Here is a 13301-nt window from a genome sequence, read left to right on the forward strand (position 1 = left end):
CAGAAAATGTCATTTCACAGCTGGCAACTGGAGAGGGAATCTTCTCTATTCCATTCCTGAACCACATTTTCTGACAGTTCTGAAGCAGAATTCATCCAAGAAAATAAAAAGCTGTAATTGTTCCTACATCATAAAAGTAACTGAGCTGGAAAAGCCACATGGATCTTTTCAGAGTGGATTGTACTTGAAGGAAAGTTATCAGAGGCAGAAAAAGTATTCCTAGCTCCAAGGAAATTTTATAAGTTGAGTCCCATTACTGCTTAAACAGCTGGTTCCAGAAAGTACTGGGTTTAGTGCACCCAATCCAACAGAAAGAATGTGTCAGATGCATCAAGTCATTTGAGACTCAGTACAACAACCCCTTGTTTCATGAATTCATCAACTACATTAAAGATATGACTGAAATAAATAATAACTATAAAATAAATATGCACTAAGAAAACACATTACAGTATGAAAATGTTTCTTTAGTTCTAGGCTGCATCTCTCAACTCTTTGTTCTTATCTGAACAAATGAAGTGTAAGAAAGAATATGAGCATTTTTTAAATAGTATGGGGTTTTTTTTATGTCACCATGTTAGGATTTTTCTTGAGTTGGGAAACCACAGCTGCTGCTGAGCTTATTTGATTGTCATGTATCTCACAGAGCTGTGAACAGGAGCATTTTATGCAGTAACATTTAAGACAGTTACATAGGTATCACCACGATGCTGCACATAAAGCTATCTGGGTTAAGTGTTAAAAAGTGAAACTGCTCCTTGTCCTCCAGAATTCCATTCAGTGCTAAAGAAATCTCATTGCTCAATTCTCATCTTCATGCCCAGATGAAAAGCATGGTAAGGAAGCATTTATAGATCAATCATAGGGCTGGCTCATTTTTTTAAGCATGATGCAATTTAGGAGACAGTGAGAGAACCAGAATCCTTTACAAATAATCACTGACCATAATGTAAAAATGTTACTTTCTGAGATTTAATGGATTTATGGCATTTGAAGTCTTCCAGGTGATGACTTGCACACATTTTAGAATTGGAGCATTAATGAAAAACAGAAGTATGGCAAGAAATCCATGGAAACATGCAAAAGTAATTTGACTGAATTTCGGGGAATGGTTATAGAAAGAGTAATTTTAACCATCAAATCACAAAATCCAACATACTGGGTAATCTGTAGCTCTTCATCAGCATTTCCAAAAATGGGCTGGCAAGAAAATCTGTGCACCTTTTATTGGATTTCTTACATGTAACAGTTCTTTAGAGCAAACCACAGCACCATGGTATCTAATAAGGAAACTGGCTTTCTCTTTGTAAGCCTTAGAACTGTTTTTCATATTAAGCACATTAGTAAACCCAGGGTGATGATGAATGAACTGAATCCTTCTGTCCTGTAACTCTTCTAAACTTCACAAATCAGCCAAAGTAAAAAAAAACCATAAAAACAATATCCCCAACCCCACCTCCAGCCCCTGGAGGTCTTGCTATCAATGGTATTATTTTCAGAGAATAGAAAAACTGAATATATTTTTGTGTAATATATATTTCTCACCTAAGTTACCTTGTATTCTGTTACTAAAAGTATGATGAACTGCTCACTACTCAGAGATACTAATTCAGAAGCAGTGACCAAAACTGTCCTTTCCTCTCTGCCTGGACAAATCATCGAGCCCTTCCTCTTAAACAGAAAACAGATAGTTGTGGATCTCTGCTCAGCACACATACTTTCACCTAAATGAACATGATAAAAAAAAAAAAACAAAACCAAAAACAAACCACGCAACAAAAAAATTTTGATTTCAAAAATAAAATTAAAAAAAGAGTATAAAAAAGAAAAAAATAGCCATAATTTTGCTAACTTACCATTATATTTTTCTTATGACGCTTTTCCTTAATATGCTTGTGGGCTCCCTGGATATTTTCAATGTGGACTAAGCAGAGCTTGCATAGATACTGACAGTTGGTGTATTCTGGGGAACGCTGAGGAAAAATTGCCACAGATTAAAACAAATATTTCTACCAGTAGTGCCTGAAAAACTGAATTCTTTGATTAATAAACTCTATTTAACTATTATGTAACACTTTTAATGTAAAGGTGCTTTGCAAACATTAAGCAATCTTCAAGAAACAAGCAGAAATGGATTTTTACCTGTATGAAAAGTGGGGAGAGCGAGGGAATGAACTGAGATGACTTGAATATTACACTTCTCAGTAAATTTAGTGAGGTAAGATTAAGGCTGAAGAGTTTATACTTCTTAAGGCTGACCTAAAGACCAGTAAGCCATTCCCCTGTCAGGTGAAGCTTTTAATTACTGGCTAAATCTCAGCATGTCCCCACCTTTCTCTAATGAGGAAATAGCAGCAGCTCAGCCAAGTCCTGCTCTGCTGCTGCGTCTGCAGCGGCTCTGCCCTGCTAGAAAGGGCGTGGCCGGGTAGCCTGGGGGAACACAGCCACCTCCCAATCACTGTGCTCGGCCGAGGTGGGATCCTCCGGCAAGGGCTGATGCTATTCCATTCTGATGGATGCTCTGGAATGCTCAGAATTGGAGACACTTGCAGAACAAGCACCTTTTTGTACACATAGGCTGGCAGAGATGGAGTACCCAAATGGAGAGTGGCCACCTGGGAGATCCCCAAGTGTGCAAGCAGCCAAACATCCAGAGATGATAGGGAAGAAGGGAACCTGTTTTCCCAGGGTCCACGAGAGGACACCAAGAAACCATTAAGACCTGCTGGACTCAAAGGCAGAAAGGACTCTGCAAAGAGAAGGGGCTGTTCCCAAATACCCCACTTTATCTGTCTCATCCTGCAATTGTATCTTCTTGCTCTAAACAGATCACAGCTACAGAGATGGGAAACCTTTTGAAAAGTTCACTGCAGAGACAAAAGGGTTAAAAACCACTTTCATTTTTCTCCAGATCTGTTAGACTTTTCCAATAACTGGGAGAGAAAAAAACTACTTTAACATTTTTGTCCAAAATTTAATACATCTATATTTACTAAACCCAAAAAGTATACTGAAAACACCAGATGTTTAAAAAGTGACACAACAATGAATGAACACCATTTTAAGACACTGAGGTGGACCACAGATCAGTTAAACAAATTTGACTTACCATATGGAGACCTAAACCACGGTTAAATTTGGGCAAGTTTTTCCACTTACCGCTTACTGAGTTTGACCTTTTGCTTTCGGAAAAAAAAAAAAAACAGTCTGATACTCTGTAACTACAGAGTAAATATCAATTTAAAATATTGCTTTAATTACCAATTCTCTTTAACCCTATTTCCTCTAAGACAGGTACCTAGTAAGATGAAATTAAACATCCATTTGGAAAACAACCTACAGACAGTTACACCTGGCAACACGGGAAGATTCAAGTATTTGATGCCTGATGACTGAAGTAGATAAAAAATATTTTACCATACTTTTATAATAAAGTGAGTGTCAGCAGTAAAAGTATTTTTGAAAAATGTTGTGTTTCTTGACAACATTGGTCCGCAGTATTATGCTAATAGATGTTGCCAGAAAGGCTGACATGTAATAACTTTTATTTTGCCTTTATTGTGAAGACTTTTAAAATCATCAAATTATGCTTAACTCCAATGAAAAGGGCAAAAACTCAAAATAACAAGACAGAAAAGATACAGACCACTACTTGTGTAAGATAGATGCACCCAAATAAGCCAGGTCTTATGAAATTTGTCCTTGGATACTCAAGGAGCTAATCTATAAAAGAGCCAGCTGTATTTGAAAGAACTCACAGAGAATAGGAAGGTTCTAGATCATCAGGAAAGAGAAAGTAAGAATATCTTTAAAGGGCTAAATAAGATGAGCCAAGGAATTAGACACCAGTCAGAATTAGCATTCAGAAAAATACTGTAATAAATTTTTAATAAGCACATAGGGAAAAAACAGGTCAGAGGTGACAACCTGATCTGCTACAAACAATTGCACTAACCCAATCTTAGGGCTGCCTTTTTTAAAGATCAGTCATAGCTCTTGAAGAAGCAGCAGATGTTGTATTTGAATTTTACAGTCTTTGTCACTTGTCATAGTATCAGTCTCAAAAGGAGACCATAAATAGTATCTAAATAAAGAACAGTAAGGTGGGAGCAAAACTGCTGAGAGAACTGTCCTCAGAGCACTTGTACCTAGAAGCATGTGCCAAGTATTCTTCAGCAGGGGCCCTTGTAGGGGCAGAAATATCCACACTTTTGTTGAACAGGTAGGAAACGCAACAGAATGCTGACTATAAATGTAAAAGATATTGACTTGGAAGAGGATACAGAAAAGGTAAAATGACAAAAATTCAGAGATCACAAAAAGTTAGAGAAATGCAATAAATAACCTCCAACTAAATAATATCACAGCAAAGTATTACTCCTTAGATATTATCAACTGCAAAACATACAGAGCTGGGAACACCTCATGGACCAATTCTTAAGGAAAGGCCATGGGAATCATTGCTGCTCCAATATTAAGCCAACACCTTACTGCCACTAAAAAGCAGAGATCCTAAACGAATTTAAATACTGGAACAGTAAACCTTCAGATCTAGAAAATTTAAAAAATACTGTTCTGCAAAGGCTACATGTGCCACAAAAGGAACACTAGGTTTCCAACCCATATCATCTGCCATGAGGAACAACTAGTCAACTACTGGAGACAATATCTTAGATCAGAAAGTGACTTGTTATTAAGAAGAAAGAAACAGAGGCAGCAGGCTGTAGTAGAAATACCACCCAACCAGAAATATGGTGATGATAATGAAAGAGGACACACATTTTCTTTTTTATCTGATAAATAACCCAACCTACTTTTTCAAGTCGGGAGATATAATCTCTTTCCAGACGTTCTTCAGCTTGTTTCAATCCTAGTTGCTGTTCAACTGTCAGATTAGATTCATCAATAACACCAGTGTTTTCTAAATAATCCGCTTCCAATGCATGTTCTTTTGTTGATTCAGAATTCTTTATTTTACCTAAAGCAAGAAACAGTTACTTTCTTCAGAGTAATTCAAGGAGAGGAAAAGTGAAAATTAGAGTACAGAGCACTAAGAACCAGACAGAAATTAGAGCTACATTCCAGTTTTTTATGCAAACACTGGCCAAGATCACCTTAAACATTCAAATCGTTCCAGTATGTTAACCAGTCTTTTAAAAGGACTTCAGAGACTAATCTGCTACTAAGAGTCCTGTCAAAAACACAAAATAAAAAGGCAGATTAATTCTGTGTTTCAAATTCACAGTCTCTTAAATTGTTCAAAGCAAGAAAGGGTTTTGCCATCCAGAACAGAGTAAACAAGATCCCGATGCCCTACTGTAAAAGAAACAACAAATATTAGGCGTAAAATTATTGTACACAACACATTTTTTTAAGGAAGTAAGTCAGAGAACTGCCTCAAAGACGTTCACCCAAATGACCCTAGAGAGTCAGTCAGCAGGCAATGCCAGCCCTCAGCCTGGAAGCTGCTGGAGTCACACCTGAACACTCCGTGACACCTCTCGCCCACAGGCAGCAGCCACTGAGCTCTACAACGCTGCTGCTCCCAAACTCAGCCCAGTGCCACAGGGCCAGTTCCTCCACATGCCTATGCATTGGTCACAGGCCACTCATCTCTGAAAACATCTACAGCAAATTATTCCAGTCGCTTTTACATAAGCAAAAGTGAGGGTTATTTGCGCTTTGTCTTTTCTTTTCCTTTTGCTTTCCTTTCAAATGAGATCAGTGCCCCCAGACTAGCAAGGAATCAAAGCTGAGTAAGTTTTCAAGTCCTGGTTTCTCAGTGGCAGATGGTCCCCACAGTACAGAATGGTGGTCTACAAAGAACTGACTGATCACAGGATGCTGCCACTTGAACTTGTTTTTCCTGTTAAACACTATTAAGACAGCTAAAAAAGCCACACACTTTGTTATTTTCCTTGTATTTCCATATAAGCAACTGCTGTAGCTGTGGGAAATACTTCAAACAGAAGGTTTATACTGGCTGGCATCTTAAAACAGCATTTTCATTAAAGACAAAAAGCATTCTAAAGAAGCGTGACAAATCCTGAGCTATGGAATTAACCTGGTGAGACAAAGCTTGATCAATATATTTAATTTTGACACTGAAAAACGTGTAAGAAATGCACACTCATAAAGGTATCCACTGATGGATGACAGGTATTCCAGAGCTCCCTAAATCAAAAAGGCACTTGCCAAAGTCTACGCTAAACATTTTTGGTAACAAAAAGAGCACAATGGTCACAGAAAAGAAGTAAATATTTCCCCTCTACCTATAATATGAACTTTTCTTGCCCATTTTTCCCCGGATCTTTCTGAAAAGCAGTAATAACTGGCATTTCCCTGAGTGGCAATGATATTAGGAAGGGTTCCCCCTTCCTAAGACATTATATTCACAAAATTGCCTAAAACCCACGCACACTAAGTAGCTTACAAAGATGTTTAGGTCTTAGGCATAAGAAAAAAGGACAGCTATTATCATAATCTCTTGTTCTCTAAGCAATATGCTTGTATGAACATCATGTTCTCTCTAAATGCAACCAGCAACTTTGTACATGTGAAAAAATAACACAAACAGAAACATTTCAAAGCCCATTTCAGACTGTCAGCAATTGCACCAGAAGAAAATGGAATAAGACAGTGTTAACTAATACTCACTGAAGTCATCAGGCTTATGTTCCATTTTTCTTTGATCTGCAGCAGTCTTACCAGGATCACCAGCCTGATCAACACTAGTCTTCAAAGTATGAACTCCCACTGGATTTTCCAGCACCAGTTTCCCTTTCTGAGTAGCTGTTAAGCTTTCCATAGTGACCCCATTCCCTGAAACATGGGAGCCTGGAGCATTTTCTCCCACTAGCTGGGCTTTTGTCTGTTTCAGGTTTTCCATTGCTGATGATAAATTAGAAAATTTTTTAGCTTTTCCATGACTTCGATCCTGAATGTTTGATCCCAAATCTTTAGTTCCAGGAATACAACTATTTACTTTGCATGATTTATTTTCTCCTTGTTTTTCAGAACAAACATCATTTTGTTTACTTTTTCTGCTGCTATTCCCACTTGGAGAACTTCTCCCAACATCCTTCGCAGATTTGTCATTTCTATTAAATTTATAATTTTGATTAATTGTAACTTTGACTGTTTTGCCTTCCTCACAGACAAGACGGACAGACTTCCTTGGGTCATGATTTCCATTCTTTGAGCTCTTGGCCTCTTCCATTATAGTGAAGACCTGCTTCTCCTGTCTCGAGACCACTTGAAGTGCAATTCTTCAGCAATTTGCCGTTGATTTTAAATCCTCTGTGCAGGCAAGGATCGTAGCTGATTGTCTACTGAAGAAATAATGATAAGGCATTTTAAAAATTAAAGAAAAAGACTAAATCTCTATGTAGACAGCACATTAAATAAACTTCTCTAAAGGAAGGTGTTAATACAAGTTATTATAGGAAGCATATTCCCCCCACATGCATAAGTAGATTTTCACAGTACATTCCAGTATTAAAGTAAAACTCATGAAAATTTTGATCATTTTGATTTGTATTTAAAAGACAAGGGCTACGAAGAGACAAAAAAATGGCAGAACATGCTAAAATCCACTCAGTGATAAACCTGCCAACAGCTTGCTTTTTCCTTTCCTTCCTATTTCTGGCTTTCTGAACAAAAACAAGAACTAAGATGTCTGCAACTACACTGGGAAAAAAAAGAAAAAAAATTAACACATCTAAAAAGTATCACTCAATAAACACATAGCCCAAATTAGCCACTAGAGGAAACTAATTCAGTTTCCAGCAAGCAAGCTCCATTTTATTAACTGATTTTTAAAAGCATTTAGAGATATAGCTCAAAGTATTAATAATAAACCTGACCAATCACCTGCACCTCCTATTCTTATATAAATTAACTGTCAGCAATTAAGATTTTTTTTTAAACCCCTCACAAATAGTAAATATTTTGTTTAACTGCAGACTAATTTTCCTCATCTAAACCTCAGGCCTTTAGGTGGTATATGATCGTCTGAGATTTATGTTGGAGACAACTCAAAGGTTGTGTTTCCAGTGGGAGGAGGTTCAGCACAAGTGGGTCTGTTTGTAAGGAATTAGTCTTACTAATACAGAAAATGAAGGCAAGAATTTGCAACAAAGACTTGGACTTTTTTTCTTGTAATAACATTTAGGCAGCAATTGAAAACTACAAGAATTAAGCATTAGACAAAGAAGAAAATTATTTTTGTAAAAATATAACAAAATATGGAGTGCAGAGTTTCTCTCTTTCCTGTCCAGCTGGATATTTCTAGGCAAATGCATGACCCATGGAAATTTCTGGGTTTTAGAGAACCCATCACTTTTCATTTAGTGAAGAAAATAAATAATAGAAAAGTCTATGAATTACAGCTATTAAAAGTACCACAGCATACTTTTGTACTTTAGAAACAAGAACCAGAATGAAGGATCAGATTAAAATGTCTGCTCAAAAAAAAAAAAAATAAATAAACAACCAAAAAAAACCTCTCTGAATATTATCAGTATAATGCACAGTAATTTTTTTCAGGCTATATAATACAGTTACTATCTCATTTTAATGAGACACAAATCAGAAAATACTTCAGGACACAAAACACATACTAAAAAGGGTTATCTTAAGTTTCCATTGAGATCATTGAAAATACATATCTTTCAAAGGTGAAAATCAAAGAACCAAACAAAACCCACAAGAATTTCCCTGAAGATGCTGTTAGCATCACATTCTTTAGTAAAATATAAAAACTGATGAAGAAAAAAAATCTCCATTCCTAAATTTGTTCCAATGGCTAAGTATTTTATCTCACAAATACATTCAATTAATATTGCAACTATTTTCTATTAAACACTGATTGCACCTTGTTCTTACTTCTAGATCAAAAGTCGCAAAGATTAAATAATATTTGCCTTTGGATTGTAGCTAGTGTTTCCCATAGCAATTCTAATCAAAAAGCAGCAGGAACTCCTGCCCAGCTGTACCAGCACTGCTGAAGCCTCAGGGTGGCAAGGAGAGCCCAGGGTCCCCCTAGGTTAGCTAAATTCAAGTTACTCCAGTCCCTGAGCTCCAGTACAAAGCTCTGCTCTAGGGACTGGTGAGATGTTAAGCACTGTACACGTCATTGTCTTTAACCTCTACGGTGGGTTTGGATTTTAATTTCATGTAACCGGAAGAGAAATGGGAACATGATTTTTCACATTCTAAACTAATCATGCTTTACTTGTTCAACCTAAGGAGGGGAGAAGAACTCTCCAAACCAACAAACAAACCCAACCCACAAAGACACTCAGCAACTGCCCGTTCAGCTCCGGCCAGGGGCACACCGGGGCCAGCTCCAGGTCTTGGGGCAGCCCCAGCTTCAGGCAGAGCAACACCGCCCTTCCCCACGCCGCGCTCGCTGCCACCGCCGGGGCTGCTCCCTCCCTTGGGCAGCTCTGCCGGCAACCAAACCGGAAAACCAATCCAGCTGAACATAAAGCTGGCACCAGGCACGAGGAGGAGGAGCACGCCTGGCAATAACAAACAACTCGTAGGGTGGGGACAACTCCCGTTGCCACCACGTCCAGATTAAAGCTACCGGCATTAGAGGAAAAGTGGGGCTGCATTTTGGTTTTTTATGTGTCACGTTGTTAAGAGTCAAATTTTGAAAGTAGGTTTTTAAAAAATCTGCAAAAATTATTCAAATTATTTGATTTCATCCATTCAATTAAATGCACAATTATCTATTCAAAGAGAATATATAATCTTTAATCAAATGTACAAATGTGATGGAAAAAAGTAACTAAAGAAACTGCTAGTAAAAACTAGAACCCAGCTAATGGTTTGAGTACTGTGATAGTGTTACATATCAAGAATGTAATCAAATGTAAGTAGATAATGTTTAAAAGCAGATATAATCTTTATTCCTAAGAAATATGAATTAAGAGAGGTTATGACATTTCATAAGACAAGAATACTCTGTACAAAATACAAGTTAGGGGTTCCACAATGAAATGCAGAATCTGAAATGCAAGTGCAATAATAATGTTGTTGAACTTTGGTATTTCTTTTTCTTTCCTTTTCCTCTTTAATACTGAAATGATTTAGCAAACAAGAAATAATGTTATCTGCTGCAACACATTCAATAGTAACCAAATTACCACCTCACAACAAACTGCAAAATAAACCAACTAATAAAACTCAGTATGAGAAACGAAAAGAGACCCCTCCTGAACCCAGGACAGACACTAAAAAATCATCCTCTATCAGATATTGGCCATCTACATATGACAGAGGGAGAGAGGGAAATGGGGAAAGGAGTGCCTCTAAAAAAAAAAAAAAAATAAGTTGGTTGGAAACAAAACTCTGGAGTGAAATGAATCAGTGCTGAGGTGGCATCTTTGTAGAAACCTGGATGGCACGTCTTATTCACAAGCTCAGGCTCATACCAATTTGCCAGACCTGGAATCAAAGCAGAATTTTCTCCCAGCCAGGCTGGCAACAAAACCAGAGCATTTCGCCTGCGTCTGCAAAGTGGGGTATGATTAACCTGTTGAAACCAGTTCAGCATATTTCAATAATTCAACATCCCAGTGTTACATGGGACTCAGTTTCCCCTGCTTTCTGAGGGTACAGTGCCAATTCCTCCTCTGAAATCTAGCTCAGCTCTTGGCACTTTAGAAAAATCATCTGGCTGAAAAACAACAGCTTGAGGTCAGACAAGATACCATCTGACTTTAAACTCCAGAAAAATATAAAAATCTATACATACTTACAGCAACCAAATTAAAAATGTTTAAAATCAGCTTTGGTTAGAATTCATTTCAGGCTCACAAAATGAAGAAATGAGAATGTTTCACTTTCATTTTTGCCAGTTTCTTTTGTTTCCTCCACCTTGCAGACTAGCATTAGAAAACTCTGCACTTGAATTGCAAAGAATCAGACTAAGGCTTACTTCCAAACGAGGAAAAAGAAAACCACCAAAAAAAAAACTTTCAAGAAGATATTTCTACCTCTTCTACCGCTTCTTCCTCTTAAGTTGCTCCACTGTATTCAACTCCCTCAGACATATACATTTGGAGTCAGAATTTGACATAACAGGGCCTCTTCAAAGATGAAGGCCAAGTTAAGCTGTGAGCTCTTGCATTCTGAGTTGCTCTTTTGCAAAGCATTTTTTAAATAATTTCATTAACAGCAGAACTGACTCTACCTGGTTTCCTACACGTTCATTTTGTGCTCCTCTGTCACACTCTCTATCACAGCCCCTTGGGCAAGCAGAGCAGACGTGCTGGAGCCCTGTCTGATTTGTAGCTACTCCCTACAAGGAAATGGAACTTCCTCCTGCTTCCCCCTTAGCAGAGACCTCTCCTCTGTTGAGGCATAATTGTTCCAGAAAACAGAGAGAAACTCAATGACCCTTTGACATTACTTCAAATATGTTCTAAAATGTGGTCCCAACTGGCTGAAATATCCAAAAGTAGGGACTACAGTGTAGAAAGGCAACTAAAGGGAAAGAGAACAGGCTTTTAAGTTTTGTTTCCCTGGGGAGTACTAGATAAAATATAAACACAGAAAGTACTACAAACATAAGTGTTATCACCCTGTTTCTATAAAGCATTCCCTCCTTTGAGATAGGGAGACTTGTATTTTATCCAAGACCTGCTTTTATCTCTCCCATTATGATTGTCCTTAAGCTCAAATCTCCCAGCCAGCCTTCCAACACTAAGTGGGGTGATTAACCTCAGTGCCCCCCTCGCCTCACTACCAATATAGCCCAGCTAAATTTCCTCAACAAAAATAAAAGGAAATACTGCAAACAAACGTTACAGCCACAGTCAGGAACAATAGGAAAGGTTGTCTTCTGCACTCTGCTTAGAGTGCAGCACAGGTGATGTCGAAGGACACCCCTAATGTGCTGGGGTGGGGGAGTCTTTTCTGATTGTTTACAGCCTTAGGCCCATTTTTCTGTCTGAGAACTTCCACAAATCATTCAAACCTCTCCCATGTTCTTTGTCTATAGTTAAAAAAATATCACACATTTATGTTTGGTTTATGATGAATTAGACATAACTTAGTACAACCTACTACCCATGCTTAATGTTTTTCCGAAGTACTTAAAACTAAAACTATCAGAGATTACTGGCCACTAAAGTGCTTCAGACTCCACCAGCACTAAACCCATAGATATTCTTAGTAACAAACCTAAGTGCTACATAGTGTCCCAGAACTCCCTCTTACTACAGACTATAGAATTTATCCTGGTAAGGGTAATACTGCCAAAATCTACCCAGAAGGAAGTCAGCACAGTGCACATAAACTTTAACACACAAATCAAGGATGCAACAAAACTCGTACTCTGAGCTCAGTGAAGATAGGAAGCTCTGATGCTGTATTTACAATGTGGAAGATTGAAAACTTCTAAGGAGTCATCATTAGATATATAACTATGTTTACATACATATGTAAAAATATATAACACTGTAACAGGATGATATCTGATTTACAGAAGTACTGGCGAATAAATAACATAACAAGAAAGGCTTTGGCTGATACAAAACTTGGTAACATATGTAGGTGCAAATATCTTACAATTAAATTTTGAAGTGAGCAAAATATGCTGGATGGGAGATCCATAAGGGATATGCTTGTTACAGATTACTCTGCATTGACTCACTGTTTTTTCTACAGCACTGTATGACTCACTGAGAAGGTGAGAAAAACTAACGTCACCCAACGCCAAGAACTACCTCTTTCTGACCCTACTACTGCTGCTGCCTCCCTGACCAAGCTCGGGCAAGCTGTCCTCTCTCAGTCACACCAGCTGTGTTACAACCTACCTCTGTATTTCATATAGGCTCTTCATGCTTTTGTACATTTTGGTTCTGATCCTAGGTTTTACTGCAATAGGCCTTTACACTTCAGACCCAACTGCAGCAAACCCTGAAGCCAAAAGAGGGGCAGCACCCAAAACTCCCCACAACATTCATGCTGAGAGCAGAGCAGGAACTGATACAAGGGAGCTCTAACTTCAAAAACAAACACACACATCAGTCCAAGTACCTGTGAGGAGGCTGGGGAAGCACAATACAGCACTGCACTGGTTTAGAGCCTTTTAGAGGCTTCCAGATGCCTCAAGTGATCACAAAACTGGTTTAAATGGCAGCCACACACTGAAACCGATTTTTTCATCTGATCTTAACCTCCACTTATGCTCAGTGCTATGCTGAATGACAATACAGCAGTATGCATTGTGGCGTAGAAGCTTATCCGGATCGTGTATTTAAGCAACAGTGAGCCCTTCACCCAAA

The 13301-nt window shown here is 38.1% G+C and overlaps 1 protein-coding gene across 5 annotated transcripts in view; it reads right to left on the reverse strand.

The window, feature by feature from the left end:
• The window catches only part of TUT4 (terminal uridylyl transferase 4), a 43781-nt gene that overhangs the window by 28214 nt on the left and 2266 nt on the right, over positions 1-13301 (reverse strand). For 4 of the 5 annotated variants that reach the window (XM_053984720.1, XM_053984721.1, XM_053984718.1 and 1 more), the window contains exons 2-4: positions 6658-7328; positions 4815-4978; positions 1857-1973 (exon numbers count right to left, since the gene is read on the reverse strand). In XM_053984720.1, coding sequence (XP_053840695.1) covers positions 1857-1973; positions 4815-4978; positions 6658-7219 — 843 coding nt within the window. In that variant the 5' untranslated portion in view covers positions 7220-7328. Of the gene's footprint in view, positions 1-1856; positions 1974-4814; positions 4979-6657; positions 7332-13301 lie in introns of all 5 variants that reach the window. The other variant, XM_053984719.1, reaches the window with a different exon arrangement.

The sequence above is a fragment of the Vidua macroura genome, chromosome 9 (genome assembly GCF_024509145.1).
Source record: "Vidua macroura isolate BioBank_ID:100142 chromosome 9, ASM2450914v1, whole genome shotgun sequence".
In the NCBI taxonomy this organism is placed as follows: domain Eukaryota; kingdom Metazoa; phylum Chordata; class Aves; order Passeriformes; family Viduidae; genus Vidua; species Vidua macroura.